Here is a 25546-nt window from a genome sequence, read left to right on the forward strand (position 1 = left end):
ACTCTATATTTGTTGCTTGGCACACCATTTTGAGACTATAATATTTAGGAAGCATTAAAACCATTTTCAGGCCATTCCATGTCAGAACTTCCGGGCTCAAAAATTCAAAGGTATACCTCTTTGGTCTAAGAAGCCTTATATAAAGGCTTGTTCCGGAGCCAATATCTTCTATACTACTGACGAGTAGTTCGTATAGGGTCTTCTAGGTGATAGTTTGGGGTTTCGTGGTCAGCCCAACATGCTTATTTCGATGATCGATGAGTCATTCAGAATTGCATACGTCGTATAAATTTATGCGCAAAATTGGTGCCACTTTGAAAGCATTTAGCAGTTTTGTCCAAAGACTTGTAGGAAAAGAGAGCGGCTTTCGCTTCCTATTATTAGTATCGACCTACTTCGTTTAGTGCCAGATGGATTGGATAACTTTCAGCAAATTGATATGAGATAAAGGGTATTCCATCTGGTTTTGGGAGGGAATTCCATTATAAAAACAAAAACCGTTAAGGGAAAGCACCTTCTCTAAGTTGCCTATTTGAAGCAAATGGCTACTTCTCAACTAATTGACAAAGTACCCTTAGGTCAAGCCAAGCCTATATATTCCATAGACAGGCCGATTATAGCTGTAGTTCTTCCTTGAAGACTCCCCAGCTAAGGCTTCTATAGTAAGTGCGACTTTTCTTGCTAATTTCTTTCGAAGAACATCTAGTTTGAATCTAGCATTTCTTACCTTGAAGCATTCGCAGTTTTGATCCAATATCTCTTTGTTTGTTGCTTTACACAATAATTTGAGATTATAATATTTCGTATACTCGATACATCATGGAAAATTGCATAAGCAATAAAATTTATCTCCAAAATTCGTGTCACTCCGGAAGCATTCAACAATTTCTATCCAATATATCATCTGTTACTTAACACAACATTTTGAGTCTATAATATTTCGTCTATTGATATGTATAAATCATTCAAATCAAGCTTGGGTCATTCTATATCGAAACTTCCAAGCCTAATCGTCCAATAGTATACACCTTTTTTTTTTTTAAGAATCCTTATAACTAAACTTGCTTGAGAGCCGATATCTTTTATACATTTTACGAGCAACTCGTATACGGCTTTTTAGAGATAGTATGGGATCTTATGATCTGCTTATCTTGCCTTCTCGATGCATTATTTAAAATTACATACGCAATATAAATCCATCCTGAAAATACATCTACTTCGCAAGAATTTAGTAGTTTTGACTCGATATCTGTCTTTCTTGACAGACATTTTTCTATTGATAAATAGAAAATATTGAAATCATGCTCAGGTTGCATTGTTTTTAATTTTAAGGGAGTACACATTGAAGTTGTGAAATTTACGAATATAGGTGGTAATAAATAATGACTTCTTCTTTCGTATGCGGATCAAATTTATAATTTTTTTTTATCGGTAAAATTTATTTATGTTATTAATAATGACTAAAAAAATTCAATAATTCCATTTCTCTATCCCTGAATCAACAAGCTCTTTCAAATACGCCCTTAAAAATATTAGGTAAAAATCCAGAGAATTTATACATTGATTTAAAATAGGAGTCGATGCTTATTTTTATACAATCCAATCCATCAAATGCTTGTACGAACTACGCATAGATTACAGATAGAGCTGTCGAATAATAGATGACTAAAGCGTGAAAAAAATCATTTACGAAAGGAAAGAAGAAAAACCTTGTTAATTGAAGATACTTTTGATTATCATTTCATTCATTTTTTAGGCTTTCTGTAACACAAGTATGTATCAGAAATGAAGAGTGTTCTACAACAGACAACCCCATAGGGCCTTCAACCGTAAGCTAGACATAAGGAGCAGATACAATTTCCAGCCATGATATATTTATACATCATAAAGTACAAAAAGTACCAACCACCGAATCTCAAGCATACACAATATTAACATCCCAGCACTCAAAACTGCAATCAAAGATCTGATGAAAGGCAGAACAAGATCAAACTTATCACCTGTAATCATATATGACGACTCTTAAGTAGCCAACTCTCATGTCGCTGGCATTTCAGCTACTTCATCATTTTCTGAATCAGCTCTGGTAGGGATGTTACTTTGTAGAATGCTGTCACTTGGGGGGTTACTGGCATTGTTGACAGCTTCAACATTGCCACCAGCCTTAAGAGTGCCCATATTTGAATTAGAAACACTCTCTTCTGATTGTTTTGGTTGATTCAATGCATGACAGTGTGGGCAGAAGTAAGTGATGTATGGGAAATCCTCCTTCCTGGCAAGGCCTGTGGAAAACAAAATCAAGACATATACCTTCAGCACTAAACAACTGTTATAGAGAAGTGTAAATTGCAGTTCCCTTACCATTGTGCATATGGCAGTTGCCACATATCAATGCATAAGATTGTGTAGGATCCTCGCCTACAAGTAATGCTGCTAATCGAGCAATCCACCCTCCATCATGCACCACTGAAGACTCTGGATTGTGATGCTGAACAACAAGTTGATTATGTTTATCTTCACTTTCTCCAGAATATAGCATTTCTTCATTAGAATGGTGCACTGGAGAACTCCCTGCACTGCTAGATCTAGTGCGCACTTGCTTTCTATTTCTAAGGCCGCTTGCTGGCACAAACTCATCATCCTTGCTCTTTCCTGTTGGAATGTTAAGCTTAGCTTCATCTCCACCCACATACACTTTTAGGCCAGAATCTGCACCCAACTTAGATGCAAGCACAGTTGCAGCTGCTGCCTTTGCCGCTGGATCAGGATCATATCTCTACATATAATATGGTTAAACTAAGTGAAGTCAGAACAATATCAAAACAACTAAGCCTCAGTCCCAAATTAGTTGGTGTCCGTTATATAAATCATTTGTTTCCAATATCTGCTCTGATCAAATTAATGCCTAGAAAATGCGAGTTTGCAAATTGCATTGAAGTGAGATTATGTAGAGGTTTGGAGATAACATACGAATTCCAGTTGCTAAAATTTATGGGCAGCAAGAAAAAGTAGGATTTTATGCACAAACTTGTGATTGGAGAAAATAAGAGAACAGATGTGATAATGTGAAATTGTCCTCATTGTGGATGCATGCCTTCATAGTCAACAGAACATGTTCGTAGTGAAAGATTGTTGAAGCAAAGAGATGTTTATGTCAAGTGTCAAGAGGTCACATAAAAACTTAGGAAACACAAGTAAGAATGCTAGCGAATACTAGGTATCCTAATGCTCACCTAAAAGGCCAAAGCACAATTTGGTGAAAACATAGTTCTATGAGAACAACAAAGAACGCCCATGACTCATTCAAATGAGAAGCAAATTGCAAACTTATTTAACCCTAGAATAGCCAGTAACTTCAGCTATAACACTAGATAATATTTTCCTCCATTACATGTCTCCTTAGGTTCCAATTTCTTGGCCAGATGAGAAACTACCTATCATCGCTCCGTACAAATTAAAATAGATATACAATTTAATCACTTGCCAATTCAAAAACTAAAAGAAAAAGAAGATGCATCCATGCATACACTGCACACTGCACAAAATGATGCCTGCTAAATGCATCTATGCCAATGCCTCAAGCACTGATCTTTTAAAGGAAACCACACATGCAAACACAGATACATTTATAAAAATAATAATAAAAAAAAAGATTACTGTATGACAATATGGCTATTTCAGTATGTACCTGAATGAGTTGCTGTGTGATGTAGTAATTTGTCTTTTCTTTAAGTTCATCAATTTTCGCTTGCCTTTCAGCCTGCAGCCTTTCCAGAGTTTTCTGATCCTTGCGATCACCTGCACGACCATGAACTTGGATCAGTAGTACCAATCCTACACGACACATACAGTATTAGGGTCAAAACTTTTGCAGTCTTGAAAACTGTATTTATGAAATCCAGATATAGGCAAGCAGACATATAAAATCCTATGTCTAAAGCCTTGCTGCTCATCTCTCTTCAAATAAAAATAGATCAAATGTTAAAATTTCTATTTTGGTCAAATTCATTTGTTGAAATGAACTTGTGTCTTGTAATGCATATGCTAGTAAGCCTACACATCTAGCATCCAAGTTAAGGATTTTATTTTTATTTACACCTGACTCATATACAAACTCCTACACATCTAGCATCCAAGTTAAGGATTTTATTTTTATTATCATTACAACAAGATCAATGGATGGCACATGCTGTTGGATTATTACATATACAAACTTTTGATACTAAAATCAATTGAAAAGGCAAGTCCACGTACTTTTAAAACATAAAGAAAAGGGAACTCCAGAATCTAAATGAACATGAAAGGCTTCAAGAAATCAAATTTGCTGTAAGTTTGAGACACTTACACATCCTTGTGAAACTCACAAATGTCGAATAAGCAAGAGATGATAAACCGGGCAAAAGAAACATTGGCAAAACTCGAAATGCTCTCATCTTCCAGTCTAGATCCATTGATCTTGTTGTAATGATAGCATAACCTACTGCAATTACCTGGTTCATAGAACAATTATGGTAAGGGAATTTTGTAACATAAGATTGTGAACAGAAAATGGTAAGATGTCAACTTCACAACATTGTTCCCACAAATTCAGGACAAGTTAGTCTCTGCAAGTCAAACATGAAACCCATTGTTTATAATATATCATGATAAGGGAAGTTTGTAACATAAGATTGTGAACAGCAAACGGCGAAATGTCAACTTCACAACATTGTTCCCACAAATTCAGGATTAGTTATTAGCAAGTCTCTGCAAGTCAAACATGAAACCCATTGTTTTATGGATGTAAAACTTCACAGGTGAATCTGTCATTAGGTGGTCTACCATATAAAAGGATGTTTAAAAGTGTTTTAATATATAGTTTACTAGTATACCAACATAAGGATGCACATATCAAAGAATGCATTGCCACTTGGCATCCAAGAAGGAGAAAATATCATAATGAGGGAAAAGATAAGAACCTCAAAAATGACAGAGAAAATAATCAGATGCCTAGTCATCTTTCGCCAGGTAAGGGATCGCTTCTTCATTCTAGCTAAAACGGCAGCTTCTTCCCTAGATATGTTCTGCAATCTCTTCTCAAAATCATCATTGTGAAGCCTAAAAATGCCATTCCACATTCGAGACAAAAAGCCCTTGCGCTTCTTTTCACTGCTTACAGCAGGCTCATGCTTTTCGGTTTCTGCTTTGCCATTGTCCTGTGCCATTTCTTTCACTCGTTTCCTCCTCTTCTTCTACTACTACTAATGAAAGATAGAAATCAAAGAGAATCATTTGTCACTGTACATACATACATGAACAAGAATATATAAATTGTTCAGAAGACGACAATTAAGTTGTATTTCGGATTGACTAATATTCGATTATAATACGAAGGCAGAAAACTAATGAAATATCAACATTGTAAACACCACATACCTTCTTAATTGTTATCGAGGAAACAATCATGTAAATTAAGCCCTGACAAACGGGCTGATTCTGAAGAGAATATAACAAAAGGAGCAATTTGTACAAAAACAAAACCAAGATTTCAAGACAATGAAATGGGAAGATAATGAGATGTAGAAACCTTTGAAAGAGAAGAGGAAACCTACAACTGCTCAACATGCAAAGCAAACAAAGTTTAATATTGAATTAACATCAAATCAGAAAAGGCACCTATCAAAGTGTTTCTCTTAAATTAAACTGAAAATAAAGCTTTTATCAAAATTCAATTTCAATTCACTTAGCCATATGCAAACATATCAAAAGTAGGTTCTCAGATCAAAATAATTTTCCAGATAAATCAATATCATCTTCCCCTCATACAATCCTCTACCCAGATTTCATTGCTCAAATCCGACATCAAAAAATGAACAACATTTTCATGGGCCAGAAAAAAGGGAATAAAAATCATAACACTATTTATATTTTTATAGAATCACAACTAAATCGTACTCCAGGAAATACATATCTGAGCACTAACCAAACCTTGAGTTAATTCTTTAGAAATCCCAGACTGCAATTCAGAACTCAGATTTGAACCACCACTGCAATATAACCTAAAAAGAATTGAGGCAATATAAGCAAGAAATAATCAATCACAAAAAAGATAATAGAAGTAACTTAATGACACAGAAAAAGAACAAAAAAAACAAAAAGATTTGAAAGGTTCTGTGTAAATTTGCATTATCCTAACCCCAATTGTTCAGAAATCATTCCACTTTTTAGAATGCAAAAATAGAAAACAAATTAATTCGGTGTCTCTCACCCATCACGGTCATACCCCATCGGAGCAGGAAAGACCCTCGTAATTCACGCCAAATTCGGAATCGACATGATAGAGGGAAGTGTGCTCGGTGTAGTGAATGAAACAGAAATAAAAAATAGAAAACAAAAATGCATTTTGAAAATTTAAACCAGAAAGGAGAGATTCTTACCAATTCCAAGCAATTATTCTCAAACGAATTCTTTTTTGAAAAAAAAAATCAGAGATCAACAATCGCTCATGGCCTTCCTAAATCTGGAGGAGACCAGTTGAAGAGTTTTATTCAACTTCTTTCTTAACACTTCACGATTTTACCGTTCAACAGCTCTAAAGGAGAACAAGTCTTTCAATGGACGCAAACTTTTATTTTTATTATTAATAATTTTATTTTTTTCGTTTTCTACGGAAGAAAGGATAATCTGAGAACGAAGCGTGATCGCCAGGAGGGAGAAAGATGAAGGCCTTTATGTTCAGTGTAGAACGTCTGTTTAGGGCTTCCTTTTTCCCCTTTTCGGTTCAAAGAGAAAGAGAGGAGAAAGAAAACGAGGAGGCAACGCGGAAACGGATTATTTTCTATCGTAGTAATTGTCTCCAAATCGGGTTTATTTACGCACGCAAACACACGCAGCGGTTCAACTTCGCGATAACCAACTCATTTACTCTTGAAACTTCCATCTAACTTGGACCCTACTCCATCCCCATTCACATCACGTGGCATGTGCGTGCCTTCACTGTTTTCTAACCCCTCTTTGTTAAATTTAGTTTCAAAGCAAAAAAAAAAAAAAAACTTAAATAGAGGAATCCGGTGTCGTGTGGGACTATAGGGTTTTTACTTTTTGTCGAAAGGCTGTGGCAAATGTAATTTTCAATTCCAATAAAACAAACATAGCAGTACTAAGTAACAAACGCTATACAGAAAGGTTAACAGATCTTTGCATTTGCATCGTCGATAGGAGAAGGAAGAGTTTGAGAATGGGAGATGCTTCAGACTCATTTTTTAGGAAGCACTGGGAAGGATACAAGGAGTTTTGGGGAGAAAGATTTTCTTTTCTTGAGAATTATTCAAGGTTCATCAAGCGCGATAAGCCTCTTCCCTCTTGGTCTGCTTCTGATGTTGAAGAGTTTATTGCGTCAGATCCCATTAATGGCCCCGTTGTAACCTTCTCTTTCTCTCTCCCTCTATATATATAGAATAGAGATTTATTTCATCTCCTATTCATTTGGGTTTTGGCGTTCTTCGATTTCATGTTTTCTATTTTAGTCCCTACCCCCTTTTATTATTTTCTTGTTTGATTGATTTTTATTTGTGCTTTAGAATTTCTTCATCTGGATATCTCATATTTTTGTTGATCGTGCCATCAAAAATTTTTTGGTTACTGCTTATCTGCTTGGTTGGACTGACTTCGATTTTTCTGTTATTACTACAATCTGAACAGGTCTTGCTATTTGATATTTTTCCTTCTGTTTGTTTTTCATGTTCTGCTTTTTCGTTTGTTTCCAGTACAGAATTTGTTTTTATTGATGACAATTTATGTTGGCGCATCTTCGTTTTTGGCTTTCATTCTCTTTCGTGTTTTATGATTGCTATAATATACCCTCCTTTTATGTTAGGATGGCTTCTGTTTCCTGATTGGCTCTGATGTTGTAAGCTTTATGAGTTGAAGTGTATTCACAGTAATACATATGAATTTTACGAGTTCCTAGATTTGTACAAGCATATTAAATGCAATTTTCTGGCTGTAAATTTTGTTCTTAATTCGGTACATTACTAGTTGCTTGTTTCAGCCGGCACTTCTGTAAAGAAAAATGTTTACTTGTTTATGTAATGCTACCAGATGATGAAAGAGACATGAAGAGTTACTCGGTAGTTATCTTGACAAATGTCAAGGGGAAGAGAAATTGTTCTGAATAGGGGCAAATGTGGAGATTAGGGAAGCTCATCACCTGGTCATTCTTGAGAGGACTGCAACTTTTGATGCCTGGTCTGCCGCACACATTCATTAAATATTCAAATTCAATCCTTAGATCTTTCCTTCACTACCTCTCTCATTTCAGAACTCTCTTTCAGAGGAGCAGGATTTGGAAAGAATATGCTCTTAAAATCTATCAATTGAAGTATTGCCTAAGAATTTGGTTAAGCCATTTGTTGGTTGAATGACAGTAGAGTAGACACTAGACCTTTTTAGGACTTGTCTTGTCTAAAAGGATCCATAGGTAGACTGTAAAGTTTTACAAATGGAAGAAAAAATAATAATAATTTTAATTGTTTACCGTTAAAGCAAAAAAGTATTTGTATTTTTTATTTTTTTCACTTTCGCCTAACCTATATTGTTTTGAAGTAATCTTTTGCTGTTTTCCAATTCTTGTGGTTTTATGGTCTGATCATGCAATAAAATATCATGTTTTCAGATGATTCTTGTCTCATTGGATATGTACTGTATCTTGTTTGTTGCAACTCCATTAACAACTGCCTTTCAATTTTCAGCTGAAGAGTGCTAGAGAAGCAGCAAAATTTGGTCTTGTAGGAAGTTTTATTGGAGCAGTGTCAACTGCTGGTGTTACCTGGAAATATTCAAGGAGTTTACATGGTAGATACTGCCTTCTATTAGCGGTTAACCTATATCTAGTTTTCTTAAGATGGAAGAGTACTCAAAAGTGTTTATTACTCATTTAACAATGTACTATTGTTACAAGGAGAAAATCAGAGTTTTTGATTAATTGTTTTTCTGAATGAGGTGAGGAAATTGTTTAGTTACTGACCCTAATCTGTATTGACAGGAGCTGGGCTTTCCTTTCTAGCTGGAGGTGTTTTTGGTTGGACGTTTGGGCAGGAAGTTGCAAATCACTGGCTGCAGCTTTACAGGTTGGATACCTTGGCTGCACAAGTTAAGTTCATGGAGTGGTGGGAGAAGAAAAGTGAAGGGCATTAAGTTTGTGCTGAATGCTGTGCTAATGAGACCTGTCAAAATTTCTGCATTAATAATGAAATGCTCCCATGTTAAAAATGTAATGGTTGTTGGATTTACTTCGGTTTTGTGCTAGAATCCTCAAAAATTTTGATGGGATCCACAATCGTTTGTTCTTTATTGGGATGCGAAACTGATGACTGCAGTTTGCTAGCAGTTTATGCTATTGATGGTGATAATGGTTTTTTTTGTTGTTGTGTACGTCGTGAGTATCCTGAGGTTCAAATTTGTACAGACTAGTCTCTATAAAAATTGCTGCAACTTCGAGTTTGATTCACGATCATGGTTGCTTGCTTGCATGCTTTCCATATGTATCTGCTTGTTAATCTGTTTCATTTTGAGGTAGTTCATCTATGTCTTTCACTCACCTAAGCCCTGATGTTTGCCTGGGTCATAGTCTAATGAAATCTTTTTATTTCTTATTTATGTTCAACACTTGCATATTTGTGTACATTGGATGTGCAAAGATGGCTGTCAGAAGGTTTTTCTCATTCACATAACTGCTACTCCAGGAGAATATTTTTCAATGCGGTGTTAACAAGTTAATAGAGGCTTGACCTGCATTTTGTGTGACTGTTGCCTGATAGTGTTAACATTTGATCTTGAAGTTTCATTTTTCTAATCAAAGTGTACGTGGAACTGTGTCGGTTAAATGGTGGTTATTTTTTATAGGAATATGTATATATATGTATATATATTGTGATTGGACAGTAATTAAAAAACAAAACCAGCATAAACAATGATGGAGACTGTGTCCCCATTGCCAATAATGAGATCTCTTGTCTGTTATGGTTACAAACATGAGATATTTCCATGGCTATATACTGATTCCATATGCATGAGGAGCCAACTCATGATGTGATGCCTTTGGTCTCTTCATTAGAAGAAAACATCTGATGAACAAGAAATTGAGATTCTTGCCTTGTTTCATGCAAGAAAAAGAACCAAAACATCAAATGAAGAGAAAGGAGAGTCTCGCCTCCCATGTAATCCCACAAGAGAATCATTTTTATTGTATTCCAAATCTAGTTTTACCACAGTTTTATTCCATAGATAAAATAATGTGCAATAAACCTCGTGACTTCTTCCATCTTCGGCTTGCACCAGGCTTAATTCCACCACCACAAGCACCTAAATCAACTAATTTGAAATTAAGATACATTTTATGTACTTTATTGTGTTTTTATAATTACAGGAGGACTCTGCTCTCTCTTCCTTGATCCAAAACCAACCAAAAACCTCAAACACCATAAAAGGGAAAGAAAAAAAGAAAAGAAAAGAAATGTGAACAAAAAATAATGATTGGCAATCCTTCTAGTCTCTCCTGAGGGATACCATTCCACGAGTTTTTACATTTTCATGATCCCATCGTTCTGGGGCATCTGCATCACGAAGGAAATAATCTTTATTAGTTTGTTGAGGGCATTACAATTGATCTTTCTCGTAGCTAGCAGAATTAGAACTGCTAAATCCCAATACAACATAGATGAACATCAACCAAAATCTGGCATTGGATGCAGGAAAAGAATTTAATTGCTACTTTAGATGGACAAGCTTAACTAATAGAACAAGATGAGGACAAGAATCGGGATCAACCGGATTATTGACACTAGATATCAATCGTCCAAGCACGTTAACGAGATGATAATTTGGAAAGAGTAGGAGGGGAAGTCAGGATGGAGATTAACAGAAAAGAGCAAGAATTTGGAACCTTGGTCACTTTCTTTAATGAAGCCTGACAGTCCTGTGATAGTGGCTTATATATCAGTGGCAACTGGAAAATCGAGAATCCTGTCCTAGAGCCCCCAACATCTTGCAAGCTACTGCCAGCAATTTTCCTGCACAATTTTGCATGTTATAAATGAACAGAAACCCACATAAATATTGATGAATTGTAACATGCCTGCATGGATAAAGTAGTCACAATAAACAAATCAACTTGAGGCAAATGTTCTAACAAGAATTATCATCTTGCATAAGTTAGTGAGATCACATAAATTCCACACTTGTAGAATGTGTCAACCCATATATTAGCAACCCTACCTTTTTCACCACAATGAATTCCACCCTAGAAAAGATGGAGCAAGAAATCAATTCATGCATTAGAAAACGAACTACATAGTTGTCCAATTATCCTTTAAGCATTCAAGAAATGAATCAAATATCATCCCGACTATGCGTATTTCACATGCTTTACCTAATGATTTGTTTTTGCCTCCCATATCACCTTCAGCATTTCAAAACTTGCAAAACAGATTTCAAACATCCAATTGAAGAGATTACCTTTCTCTCTTCACATGATCAACCCATAATTATTATCCACAAGAAACACTAACAACAAGTTGATATCTTTGCTCAACTTTCTTTTGGTACCTCAAAAGTTTTCAAACGGGAGGAAGTTTCCCTGTTTGCGTCCCTAATTTCCCATAGTACAAGGCAAGCACTCAACCAATGATATTGCCTCTCTAGCTCCACATATTGTCAGATACACAGCCCTCAACTATAATATCACACAATTCACCATTTCTGTGCAATAAAAGCACTAATAGCAAATTTCCAGAGTAAAAAAAAAATCCTATAAAATAATAAATATACTTGAAATAAATAATTCTCATTTCTATGCATTTACATATAACAATAAGCAAAACAGTAACCTAATTTTTGACAGAAAAGCAACATACCTCTTCTAGTTTTTGTCACAACCTTGGCAACTTTAACTTCCTTCTCCACTGGCTTCATCTCCTCTGCCGGAAACAAAACCCCATCAACACCCTGCACTGAAATCCTCCCATCTGTATATATATCCGGATCAAACAAATACGCCGTCCCATCACCGCTCCCAAACCTCACCGACCCATCAGCCTCCTGAGCCACCACCTTATGTGGCACTCTCAACGTCTCATAATTCACCTTCCCAAATCTCCTCACTGCATTATACATACTCTCCTCCGTCTGGTACTCCGGTATCAAGTGATAATACATTATCTGCTCCGGTGCTCCAGGCTCACTTAACTGCTCTGCCGTTAGCTTTGCCATGGCCTCGTCGTTCGGCGCCAGAACCGTCAATACATATCCTTCAGAAACTAGCCGCCCCATTTCGGTGGCTAGTGAGGTTAAGTTCACCATTATATCAGCGAACTCGTTGTACCCCCCATACTGTAACAACGTTGCTATGAAATCTTTCACTTGTGCCTCTCCGTTGAAGTGGTGGTGAGGTCCACCGGGTCCCGGTGCCGGTGCTGGAGCCAATGAAGGTCCTGGAGCCAACGCATCGAAAATGGGTAGAGCCGGAGGAGAACCGGGTTTAGCCGGTGGAGCAGGTTTTTTAAGACGGTTTGTTCTTGGGTCAACTTCCGGAGCTCCTTCAGGCTTAACGGCAGTAATCGAACGGAGAGTTCGACGGCGGTTGAAATCGTTTTCTACTGATTGGGGAATCAATAGCCGTTCGATCCCATGGATTATACCATCGGGTCGGATGACGGAGTCGGGATGGATCACTTTAGCATGACCTACAATTCTTTCTCCAGATTTTTGTTCCCGCGTTAAGTGAAGATGATCACTGGAGAGCGTGTTATGATGGGTTGACAAGGAGTGAGTTGGCCACTGGTCCGAGTTAATCCGAGTTGGAATTATATGAAAGAGAATTAATTCCTGTAAAGACTTGAGGTTACCAGGTTCAAGCAAGAAGCGCTTGAACTCAGGGTCTAAGTGACGCTCAAGGGCTTCATTTTTTGGGGCGAAGATGGTGACGTTGTGGCGGCCAACAGCCTGTTCGAGGGTTTGAAGGAGAAGGGCCTTTTCAACCAACTCGGCGAGCTCTGTATAATGTGAGTCAAGAAGAGCAACTAAGACGGAGTTCGAGTTGATTTGGGTTGAGTTAGAATTGGAAATGGAATATTCCGGCAATGCAATGGAGAATCCCGCAAGAAGGAGCAGATGGGCAGTGAGAATAAGCTTTGTAGCAGAACAGATGCCAAAATCCATGGCAAATTGCCAGACCCAGAAAGAGAGAGAATAAATGTATTATTGAGGTTGAAGATGGAGGATTAATGTATGTTGACAGAAAATGCAGATTCAGATATTGTAAAGAGAAGGAAAGTGAGAGGAGAAAGAAGTTACATTTACAGGTGTTTATTGTGTCGCTGAGCAAATAGTTGTATGTATGTCTTTTCTTTCCTTTTTTGTTTCTCTTTTCTTTTTATTTTTCTCTCTTTTTTTAATATATCAATTTCAAGCATGCATGATTTTTAATTTTTAATACGTAAATTTATCTTTTACATTAGTAATCATATTCTTAATATTAAATTATAAAATATTATTTTTCATCGTTTTCTATAAATATAAAATTAATCTCGTTTCAGATTATTATTCTTCATGTATTAAATTTATGCTGAATTAAAATAATTTTTCATAAATAATTTCGAGAAATACTTTCAATAAGCAAATTGGGAAATGTGATGTTAATAAAATTTATTTTTTGTGAATTTGATGAATTGTTTTTAAAAGGAATTAATATAAAACGCAAGCAAATGATAGTAATGGTGGTTAGTTTTGTCGTGGTGTCTGTGATGGAGTGTCGGTCGTGGGAATAATGTCAAGGAGAAACGTGGCAAGTGGAGATTAAATAAGATAGAGTGAATAATATGAGATTGGCAGCAGCAAATCTGAGAAGCTTCGGACAGGCTGTGCTGATAGGTACTGTTGCGTTGCCCAAGTGAAGTAGCTTTTGGCTGGTTGGATTGTCTTTTGCTTCCATAACTCTCAACTCTTTGGGTTGACTGTTTTTTGATTTTCCATAATAATAATGGAAAAATATTATTTGCCGGTGTAGGATACTGTGGGCATAAAATTAAAATTATAATTCTTTTTTTTTTATCAAGAAATTATAATTCAGCTTTTGCAAAATTTATAAAAAAATAATATTCTGATTTTATTACAACTACCAACTTGGGAACACTCATTTACTAGAGTTGTTGGTAGCATTTTGGTTATGGGACTTGTTCCTAAAATACTAATACAACAACCACAAATTATCTTTAGATTAATTATTTTGACTTCACAAATGATGTTTAAACTAAGGATTAGGTGTGTGATGATTAATGAATAGCAAAGAATTAGGTAGCATATAAGCCTCAGTTGTTAGATATTAAGACAAGTAGTTTGTATTTGTGTGCTTTTCCCAAGAGACTTTGTCGGTGGCTATATTCTCAACGGCGTTAGCAAAAGCATGAAACCAGAATGCCGCACAGAGATATTATATTATTTAAGGTCTCTACCTCAAAGACCAAAATAGTGGAAGTAGCTGATTGGCCATTAAACAACTTTAGAGGACTTTTTGGGTATTTAATAATTGAAAGGTTCGTATAAGAGTAAGGTGTAATATCAAGGGCTTTCAATTGAGTTACTTAAAAGAGATTGCTTCTCTTAGTTAGTTTACTTTACTTCATCTGCATGCATTTCATTTTATTATTATTTTATTTTTTGATAGTGACTTGCATTTTTTTTATCACTACCAGTTATTAAGAGTTTGAATGTTCTCTTATTAACAAAGGCCTGCTACCGTTTTACATAGATTAAGTAGTTTTTTTTTTTTTAATTCTTACCGGAAGACATGGATTTCACATGATACATCGACCATACGAAGAAATAAGCATGTCCTGCTGTCTACAAGATATCATACAACTGTATAAAATCCTATTGGAACTGTCCATCTATACTAAGAATATATCGGCTCCAAAGCAAGCCTAATTACAAGCCTTCTTAGACCAATTCTTAGACCAAAGATGTATATTTTTAGATTTTTGCGCATGGAACGACCATCATGAATGACCCGAACTCAAATATCATTGCTTCCTGCAGTTGAATGGAACACACAAGCATAGACATAGTGATATTGAATCAAAACATCCGAATTCTTTTGAAGTGGTACGTATTTTGGAATCGAATATATTAGATGTGAAATTCTAAATGAGATATCAAGCAGACGAGATAAGCATATCTTGTATGCCACCGGACCAGATCTCATACTACCGAAATTCTAAATGAGACATCAAACAGATGAGATAAGCATATCCTGTAGGCGACTGTTTAAAAGACCCTGTCCAAGCTACCATCAGAATCAGAAGAAGTATCAAAGATATCGACTCCCGTCACAGAGATTCTTAGACTAAAGGCATATGCTTTAGATTTTTGCACCTAAAAACATCCACACGAAATAGGCCAAAACTTGATATTGTAACATCCTACAAAGTCTTACTTGAAGACCCTGTACTATAAACTATAAAATTTAGAAAACAATAACCAACAGAAAGTGTTTAAAGAAACGATATTCCAACTTTCTGGATCACATTAACATGCAGAAGAATCCAAATATTAGGCGTGGAAATGAAATGTGGAGTCATGAAATTTTAAAATAAAGGAAATTATCCACAGCTCAAAATACTGTAGTCAATATATTGGAACATCTTTTCAAGGTTCAGTGATTTGCAACTATAAATAAGGTTATCCTCATGAATTTACAATCATATACTGGTATCCTTGTGATAGTAGACCTTTTTTGCCCTGGCTTCTTTATTACGAATCAGATCTCAAATTGTGCCAATGTCGTTCTTTTGGCAAGATTATCCATTAGGTTGAAGAGGACACATCTCATCAATGGAATCATGTATCTGGAAAGGAGAAATTGAATATTGTATTAGTATACCATCCTTGATTAATAACTCATAATTCTCGTCAGATATGGAATATTACAGTTTTCAAAATAGAAATAAGAAATGCCGAGCAACAAATAATACGCAATCAGTTAAAACCAGTGCTTTATACATAGAGGATGGGACATTTGGACCAAAGCATCATAATATCCCATGTCTAAATCTAAATATAAATTAAAAAAAAAAAAAAAAAAAAAAAAAAAAGCTTAAACTTCACTAAGATGGAAAATAAAACCAATGCACCACTGTTTATTGGCCTGCACAGGCTGTTCAGTGGATATTTCAATACTATACGAAAAAAATAAAAAGGACAGGGAGAGTGAAGGTAGAGGAAACGAGAGAAGAACCAAAATAAGTCAAGGAGATGGAAATAAGGCACATAATACATGAATGAGGGGAAAACTAAAGAGCTGAGAGCAGCATTTGTAATAAGCACCTTAGCCTATATTGGCGAGCTGTAACCGAACATAAGGTGATATAATGTAAATTTACACTAAATGCATTTGATTAGATTACATTATGTTCCATTGTGGCTTACCAAATACAGCATTTAGGGTTACTGGCCTAGTCAGATTCCAGTAACTTCCTACAATGGGTTATATAATTTCCAGCATGTTGATCATGGATTCTGTCCGATTGGAAGCAGCGTACTTGTTATTAGAGAACAGTTTTCTGTTTTACTTGAAAACTGTTTCCATTTTTTATGGAAAAATTATTCATTTGCCCAAAACAAAATACCACTTTTCAATTTTCCTTCTCACAGATCTGGACAGTGGCGGAGGCTTGTGACGCGCACATATCATCTTTGTGATGTCACCTTTCCTCACCCCATTCTAGGTGCTAAGTCTTGGACCTGGGGAACCCTCCATGAGGCATGCCTTAAACAATATTCATATAGGCTTAGCCTTAGAAAGAATAACCGAAATCCCAGTTCTATGTACCTTTCTGAGATATCTATCTACCAGAATTGATAGGAGGCCTACTGCCTAAACTCTAGTCGACTCAAAATATATTAAAAAGAAAAAAAAAAGAAATCAAGATTTGTTTTCAGGAAAGTTACCATCTTCCTAAAGTTTGGTGTCATTCATAATGCTATCCAGCATCCCTGTGTGTCTATATCAATATATAAAGCTGTTAAATGATCACATATGAATTTTTCTAAAATCAATTATATAAAAGAATTCAAAAACTAATCTGTAAATGCATTCAAAAAGAGTTCGTAGAAGTATATAAATATCATGCTTTTGTTGAAATAAGATCTCATCTAATCTAACACACTGCCAAGACATAATCTTTAAGGGTTCACTTAAAACTAAATCCTCTTTTAGCACAAATTATCCCCAAACCCAATTTCTATTAAGCTATGAGTTAGCTTCCATAGTTCAATTCACATAGCTTTTGTTGAACCTTCTAAGCTGGGACTTCATTACAGCAGAAAAAGATACTCCCTGATAAATAAACCTTTTTTTGGGCAACAAATTACTATTTAGCTTCTGATATTGACCTAATTAACAACTCAGTCACTTCCTTTTGAGAATTGAGACACATTAAATATCCCCGAGATCTTTAGGTCCTTTAACTAAATGATCCACAATTAAATATATATGAACCAAATCATTAAATACAAATGAAAGACAAAAATACCCCTCCAAAAATTTTGTAAATGACAAATTAGAAAGCAACAGCCACCACCTCCTCTGTGAGCTATCATTGGGGAATCAAAAGGAAGATGCCAGGAAGTGGTGAGGAGCATGCTATCACTAGAGCAGGGTGGTGATAATTCGCTAACACTTGCCACCATTTGGCAAATTGATGCTGGAAAGTTTTGGACAGTGTTCATTCGCTACCACTTGCCACTGTCCTTCCTAGCCGATTTGGGTAGCCTGAGATAGCCAGAGACCCTCTCTCTTTCTCTCTCTCTCTCATGTATTTTCCACATTTTACAATATAATATCTCCTTTAATTATCAAAATATTCCTTGACTATCAATAAAACTTAACGGAAAAATCCATTTCGCTTATGACACTCAACTTCAGGGGTGTTTTAATGTGTTCCTCAAAAAGTAGGACCAGACTTCTTAATTAGGCCAAACCTCAAGATGTAATGGTAATTTACTCTTTTTTGTGGGTCAATTTGATAAGATATCCATATTCTTGGTTTCTTGAATTATGATTCTTTGAATCTAACTTGTTATCTTTTAAATTCTCAACAACCAGATGAGCTTAACTAAACTTGTGCAATGCAGGGGCAAATGACTAGGATGTATATAAACTTGCAACTTACTTTCTCCCAATAAACACTTTTAAGTTGATGAAATGCTAAAATCATACTCGATCTGAAACAGAACTTGCAGCACATGAAGCTTGCATGTTGGTGTTCGCATCGCTCATAGGATTGCCACCAACAGTCTCTGATATCTGTCGGTGGTTGTTCGGTTCTGCTGAACTATCCTCCACACTGTTCGATACAGAAGTACTGATTCTATTGTTATCACCAGTTTCAAGATGTTCCATCATCCGTGATACTGTTGCAATTCCAGAATTAACCTCTCTTCTTACCTCAGAGCCAAGATCTGCCATAGTATTGCTACGAGAGAAAAATCTCTCCTTCCATCCCCTTGTACTCCTTGAAATTGATTCTTTGTATCTAAGTAGAAGACAAATAATTTCAGAATCATCAACTTTACAACTATTGAGATTTCTGGAATATTTTCCATATGTTTGATACCTCATTGAAACTGCATTGAGTTTAGATTTAATAGACTCTGAGAATGACTGCAATTCTGATGGTCCTGCTCTGTCTTGACTATTTGGAGAAGACTGATTAGGAGATCTCCTGCAGGGACGTAATATAACAAAAATTGTAAACAAATGTCTGAAATTCAGTTAAAATTCCCATATAGCAATCAAAAACATTATATATGAAACTAAGCTTGTGTTCATCTTGAAATTAAAGGACTTGGGAAAGAATGAGAGAGGAAGAAGAGACATTGAGACTGCAGTGGTACCTATTATTCAAGGTATTGTCATGTTGAGTGGAAGCAAGAGGACTAGATCCAGAAGCTAAAGCAGAGGCCGATTCAGCTTGGACATTAGAAGATTGTGGTATAACAGGTTGTAAAGATTCTTCCACGACATTCATGGGAGTGGAAGATGGAGGGGTTATTGCAATTGCACCAGCAGGCTCACCTTCTCCTCTCTGAGTTGGAGAGGAAGAAATTGGTCCAGCATGAGGTGAATTGGCATTACTAGAAAATACTAAGAACTGTGGACGACCCTGAGCTGATGATCTATTCCTTTGACCATCTCTTCTAGCAATATGACGCCGCCCCATTGCAGCAGCAGCAGCTAAGTGCTGGATTATGCGCTCCTCCAGTTCAGCATCATTTGCACCCATGGGCAACTGTATTTGGTTCAGTCATTCATTATATTTACATATGATTTGCTGAAGAGAAAATACAACAAAAGGATTCAATAAACAAAGGTGCAGTACAAACATGTTGTAGTTCAAAATCCCCCAGAGTTGGATGATGAAATATGGTGGCATTTCTAGATGGATTAAACCTCAGACTCCTCTCACGTTCAACAGCCTCAAGCAATTCTTGACTGCAAGAGCAAGCTAAATAAGTCACTCTTCAAAGCATTAGTAAAATGAAACAGAGCAAAATATAACAGCAAAATGTAAACCTTGTAGGATCTTTCAGGCTGATAGATTGCCAGCACATGGGGCACTGGGAGCTTCTTTGACACCTTCAAGAACAAAATAAAATTAAAAATCAGAACACAATTCTGTTTACACTACAAAAACCTGGCCCAAAAAGGTATAATCTTCATTGCATTTAATTTCAAACAAGAATCAAAATGAGCATCAAGGTAATGTAACATGATAACAATATTGTCTTTCAAAAATCAAATGTCTGAGTAGAAGAGTTAGGCTCAATTTGGATAGCAATTTCAAAAGTATCTTAAATCTTCTTATTTTCTTCAGGTCAAAGCAATTAACCCCATTTTTAGCATAAGCGAATATAATAATATTTTAGATCAGCCCTACAAGCTAGAGTACAAATTAGAGTCCCCTGTATTTCTATACACGTACTTAAAGCTCATGGTCAGCCTGTGCATTAGAAAATAAGGTAAAAACCTTCCCATAGTGTACTGCCAGCATTAGTTTTTTAATTAAAATAAAGAAAAGGGTGGAATTGAGTTCAATCTGGATAAGAGAATAGCCGTCCCAAAGGGGACAAAAAAAATGGCAAGAAGAAACAAGACTAGGAGAAACTGACAGCAAAAGAAAACAAAGATCGTCAATTTCTTCAAAACAACATTTTGAGGCCTTAGTCAAAGCAATATTTAAAAAAATAAAAAAGTAAAAAGTAGGTAGCACCTTGCATTGTCCGAAACCTATTGCAGCAAAAAAATCAAAGGAAAAATTATATGGTAAATAATAGCACTAGGTTATAGGTTTAGGGCATAAAGCTTGGAAAGAATAACTGAATAAAGAGAGGTGGGGGGAGGGGAAAGGGAAGGAAAATATAAGAGAAAAGACTGTGGAAAGGCAAACAACTATATATTTGACAAGAAAACATTTAAAGAAACCAAGATGGTCAATAGGTAGACTAGGAGACATGATCACCCAAATTACTCTCATTATTTAATGGATACAGATGAAAGGATGGAACCCCATTTCACCTCTTGTTTGAATTTCTAACTGTTTTAAGATGGGAAGGAAAAAAAGAAGGGTAGCCAAGCCATTCCCCTCCTGTGAAATGAAAGTTCGTTACCCCATTTGCAGCGTAAAAGATTTCACTATATGAGGGAACAACTTTTTGCCTTAACACTTTATGAGCGTAAAATTATAAATGTGGCAAAAGTTGGGGAGAATTCATCTCTCATTTGCTCAGTCTAGTCAACCAATTGTTTGAATTCTCTACTATTCGGGTAGCAGGTATATGAAGAAATTCATCAAAAATAAGCAAATACTTGCTTCTCTATCTATTAAAGAATAGTAATTCCTCACATGCACTGAATATGATACTTGATAATATCTAGTATGCATATATTTCATTGAAATAAGCATAAACAAAACAATCATGTTGAAGAATTTTGTTCTTTGTGCATCTAAATAGAAATATAACTCAATATTTTGTCATTTCATGGTATTGGTACTTGAGAATAGTTTAATTGATGAAATTAGAAACATGAATTAAAACACTCAACTAATATATTTATGTACTATGAACTCTTTCGCTTATAGCACAGCAATTTTTCATATGTTTAATTCTTTCCAGTATATTTAATTCTTTTCATATTTTTTCTTACTAACATAACATAGCTAATATATTTAATCCATAGGCTAGTTTCAGTGATAACCCATTAACCATTAAAGACATGCAAGCAGGATTCTCAAGAAGAAGCTAATCACAAACAATTACTTACACATAAAAACAACACCAGAATTGGACGATCAACTTCTAAGTTGGTTTAAATTACATCCATAAATGAGAAAAAAAAGCTGAGTTTTACAGGTTTGCAACTGACTGATTTAACACATCTAAGATTTACTTGCTTTATGTAAAATGCATAATTCAACAGAAAAACTATAAACTTTCTTTCGGAACATCTCTAGCAATTAACTTAAGAGCAATCAATGTGAATATTCCCTTAGAATCCAAGGCAAAAAATAATCCAGAACTCACCCAACCCTTTTTAATCAACTGTTTTGAAAGTGGCTAGTAAGGTTCCTCAAATTTCATAATAAATGAACATACCATTCAAGAATGCATTGAAGATGGAACTCATGCTTGCAATTGGTCACCTGCAAACAGAAAACGAAAATTCTTTTGAGAAAATGTTGATAAAAAAAAAAAAAACGAAATGAATTAGATATCAATATTCACTACACATACAGTTGAAGGATCACTATCACAGAATGCTTCAAGGCATATACTGCAAGCATCATCACATGCATCTTGGATTCCGCCTTCAACAAAAGCTGCAGCAGATGTCAAATGTGCTTCAGACTTCTTGGTCTCTTCCATTCCCTAGAAGATGAAACCACAAAGCAATTGAATTGCAATTCTCATTAAATGGCCATTTCATCATAGTTATAGCATGTGCATCACCATGCAGTCATAAAAAATTGGCATTCACATGAATCTAGAACATGAAAACGTGATTAAGAAAATCAAATCCAGGAATTAAATTTCAAATGGTAATGGCCATTATAGTCCAATGAAAGTCATATAACTTTAACCCGTGAAAGAACCAATTGTCATCCCTCAAGAGTAGAAATACAAATGCATACACACTGAAGAGTGTACATATGTAAATATTGATACACACATGGAAATACATGTAATTCTGCAACAACTGAAAATTATAACCAATTATGCAAGTAGGTTGTGGCAATAGAAATGAATGGAAAACCTTAAGACTATGGAACTCCCTGTAAACCAAACATGAAGCATCCCACATGTGTAGGCTCTAAGAAGGATTGATGTAAGCAGCCTTCCGGCTACTTTTTTGTAGAGAGGCTGTTTCCGTAGCTTTTAATTTACTATAAAAAAAATAAAAACCAATACATAATATGAAGACACATCACGCATATAAACCCAAAATTCTCAGCGTGTACTACGAGATACCATATAAACCCCGAACTCCTACAAAATTGCTATAAGAATCATATTAGAAAGGACTGCAAATAAAAACATAATTGAAATTAATTAAACCCCCATAACAAAATTGGAAATCCAGTAACGTAAGTCAAAGCCAAGCTAAAAGAAAAAAGAAATGCAGAAATGTTAAACCACAATGGTAAGCTTAGAACATATAGCATAAACAGAGACTAAGCACAGTAATATAATCCAAATGAAGCACTAAAATAATCCATAATCACTGAATTACTGCAAAATTAGAGTCCCAAACAGCTAACGCAAACCGTTTTCTATAATAACCTCAAAAGTAAAATAAAATTAAAAAAAAAAAGAATCTTAACAAGTGAACTAAACTCAAAAAACAACTAAGATAAAGAGGAAAAGAAATAGAAATTAACTGTCTAATGAGCATATAAAACCAATCAAACTTACTGAAAAACCAAACAGAAAATCAGAAAACTGAATTTTCAGTGATTTACCTCCATGAAAACTCGATGATCGTTTAGAATTTCTTGATCGATCGAGCTTGAATAGAAGCAAGTAGCAAAAACCCTAGATTTGGAGAGATAGATTAAGTTGAGATTTTAGGGGAAATGAAAATGGAAAATTGAGAAGGAAAGACTTTTTGGTGTGAATTGAATTTTCGCTTAACTGTTTATGGGTTTGATTGTTTCGTCGATTTGATTTAATAAATAAATATATATATATATATATATATATATATATATATATATATATATTATATATATAGTATTTTATTTTAAATGGAGCGATGACTTAAGCGAACGCGAAGAGACTGTGGTTGGTCTTCTGCTCACTATGTTATCGACACGTGGAGAGTTGACAGGGCTAACTATCTTTGAGGAGTCTGTCTCTCTATGACTGACTCGGTTTTATCCAACGCACTGGTTGTTTCCGAGTCTTTTTTTTTTCTTTTAATTATCATTTATAAAAATATAGCAATTAATAACTAAAATTAAAAAATTTACAAAACATAAATTATTTCCTTGACCTTATTTTTAAAAATAATTTTTATACAAAAAAATGATAATATAAATTGATCAATTAATTTGACATACAAGGACTATGACTGCTTTGTTGCCCTCGACACTTATTTAAATTACAACTGAATTTTTATATATTTAAATGAGTTTGTTCGCTTAATTATAAATTTTAAAATTTTATTTATTTAAAAATTACAATAATATTAATCTCTTAGAATTATAATAATTCTTATATTGGAAGAATGGTAAAGGTCTCTTCTCCATTAATTATAGATTTTGAATTCAAGTATAAAGCACTTTCAAAACTTGATGGGGAGAGTTTTATATTTCGTGAGCCTTCTCAACACAAATTTGGATTAGTCAAACACCTATTGATGCGAATTTAGATTAATCGGACGGATTAGTCGAGCCAATGAGTTTCAAATTTTATATGGTTTTATGAATAATATTTATCTTTATTGTAACATTTTTTGGGTTCATTTTGCCGATGAATAATAATCCTATATTGAGAGAATGTCTATAAAGAGAGTTTAAAGTTCAAATTAATTACTGACTTATTCAATTAAGTCTAATCAAAGTTAAGTTTGAACCTACCACAAAGGATGAGATGGAATGATAAGAGTCTCTTCTCTAATAAAAAGAGGTCTCAAGTTTGAGTCATATGTATAGAGCACCTTTAAAACTGGGTGGGGATTAGTAGGGAGTAATATACCCTTTGTAGGGCTACCTGATGCAAATAGCTAACGAACTTCGATATTGGATGACCCAATATTTCTATTCCTTCTAAAATGTTTTTGGGGTCATTTTGCTAATATTAACAAATCAAATGATTGAATTTGTCCTTCATAACACAGGGCTTCAAGAGATCAAACCTCAATAACATTCTCTCTTCATGGTTCAAATTCAAAGGGCAAAATGCGCTTTCAAATTAAGCAATCTAAACAATTTATAATTTGAATTCCAAATTCATTACATGCAATAGCAATTCAAAAAATATTCTTCAGTCCAATATCATGGATATAAAGTTTAAATGGGGACAAGGAAATTATTCATATGCGATTTATTTTGTAAACAAGTAGCAAAAAGCCAAAATAGAAAGGTACCCAAAATAACATGCAATGACTACAGTAACAGAGGTTGAGAAGAAAATGATAGCAAGGCCAATAGGGTGATCTGGGTCTGCAGGATCGATTCCATTTATAGCTGCCCACATTAGTATACCAGCAATGGATGCACATATAATGGCCATGATTGCGTGGAAGATAGGTGACTCGCTGGGCCTCACATTCAGAGCTGCACAGGCAAGGTAGACAAATTAAAGAATATCCGAGTTGGGGATGGAAATTCAACCATGAACTATGGACAATCCCTTGCCCAACTGTGAGTTGGTATTCACTCTAGAATGTGTTTTTAGTTGACCTTAAATTAGGGAAAATGCTTGAGAGGCATTAGTACCATTATCATGGCCGGATATTCACTTGGCCGAGCTCAATTAGTTCTAACTCTAAAGTTCAAATCCAGACTAAACTCTGACTAATGAAATATGTTATTCCAATATGTGATGTCAAAAGAGGGGGAAAAGAGAAAAAGAAGACATCACAGACGTATCCTGAAGCCAATTCGTAGCAAAAACACACAGATGAAATACCACGAACAGAAAGGAAAAAGACATTGCCATGAGTAAAATATTACCTTTGTTCACAGAAGTCGATGATGAAACGACATTAATCTTCGTTTCTCTAATCTCGTCGGAGATGGCTTCACCGGTCATCTTGAAGAAGAAAGGAGAAGATGACAATTCCAAAGCGACGGTAAAGACTAAAGAGGTTGAAGCCAATAGAAATTTTTTAAGTCTTCCCTAAGGTCAAGAGTATATTTTTACAATTATTATTATTATTATTATTTTCATCGTCAAAGTAGACTTTGAAAACTAATTTTCTCAAGTCTTCCCCGTTTGAAGGGTTATAACA

General features: G+C 35.2%; 4 protein-coding genes across 6 annotated transcripts; 1 reads left to right on the forward strand and 3 right to left on the reverse strand.

Annotated features, from left to right (window-relative positions):
* Positions 1-1710: 1710 nt before the first annotated feature.
* LOC105629370 (uncharacterized protein At2g24330) lies at positions 1711-6844 on the reverse strand. Its single transcript, XM_012210950.4, has 7 exons — positions 6417-6844; positions 5968-6038; positions 4959-5240; positions 4346-4490; positions 3689-3798; positions 2362-2776; positions 1711-2282 (listed from the first exon to the last, which is right to left on the reverse strand). The coding sequence occupies exons 3-7, from the start codon at positions 5202-5204 to the stop codon at positions 2038-2040; spliced, it is 1161 nt and encodes a 386-aa protein (XP_012066340.2). The 5' UTR covers positions 5205-5240; positions 5968-6038; positions 6417-6844; the 3' UTR covers positions 1711-2037.
* Positions 6845-7061: 217 nt separating this feature from the next.
* On the forward strand, positions 7062-9487 carry SDH6 (succinate dehydrogenase subunit). Its single transcript, XM_012210949.3, has 3 exons — positions 7062-7399; positions 8730-8832; positions 9023-9487. Exons 1-3 carry the CDS (start codon positions 7217-7219, stop codon positions 9172-9174), a joined length of 438 nt encoding a protein of 145 aa, XP_012066339.1. The 5' UTR covers positions 7062-7216; the 3' UTR covers positions 9175-9487.
* A 710-nt stretch (positions 9488-10197) lies between these two features.
* Positions 10198-13368, reverse strand: LOC105629368 (fasciclin-like arabinogalactan protein 16). 2 transcript variants are annotated; one of them, XR_001046613.4, is made up of 3 exons: positions 11892-13368; positions 10922-11048; positions 10198-10592 (listed from the first exon to the last, which is right to left on the reverse strand). XR_001046613.4 is itself a non-coding variant. In XM_012210948.4 (2 exons), the coding sequence occupies exons 1-2, from the start codon at positions 13192-13194 to the stop codon at positions 10975-10977; spliced, it is 1377 nt and encodes a 458-aa protein (XP_012066338.1). In that variant the 5' UTR covers positions 13195-13368; the 3' UTR covers positions 10594-10974. The 2 variants fall into 2 exon arrangements, 1 of the variants encoding a protein (XP_012066338.1); XM_012210948.4 differs by lacking the exon at positions 10198-10592 and having other exon boundaries at positions 10594-11048.
* A 2247-nt stretch (positions 13369-15615) lies between these two features.
* On the reverse strand, positions 15616-23262 carry RHF2A (RING-H2 group F2A). 2 transcript variants are annotated; one of them, XM_020677455.3, is made up of 9 exons: positions 23052-23262; positions 21826-21960; positions 21688-21734; positions 19607-19669; positions 19417-19525; positions 18928-19322; positions 18648-18755; positions 18251-18566; positions 15616-15878 (listed from the first exon to the last, which is right to left on the reverse strand). In XM_020677455.3, the coding sequence occupies exons 1-9, from the start codon at positions 23055-23057 to the stop codon at positions 15831-15833; spliced, it is 1227 nt and encodes a 408-aa protein (XP_020533114.1). In that variant the 5' UTR covers positions 23058-23262; the 3' UTR covers positions 15616-15830. The 2 variants fall into 2 exon arrangements, with proteins under 2 accessions (XP_020533114.1, XP_012066337.1); XM_012210947.4 differs by having other exon boundaries at positions 18204-18566; positions 23052-23261.
* Positions 23263-25546: the final 2284 nt, after the last annotated feature.

Source organism: Jatropha curcas, chromosome 1, assembly GCF_041381405.1.
Source record: "Jatropha curcas cultivar XTBG-Jc1 chromosome 1, XTBG_Jcur_1.0, whole genome shotgun sequence".
Taxonomy (NCBI): domain Eukaryota; kingdom Viridiplantae; phylum Streptophyta; class Magnoliopsida; order Malpighiales; family Euphorbiaceae; genus Jatropha; species Jatropha curcas.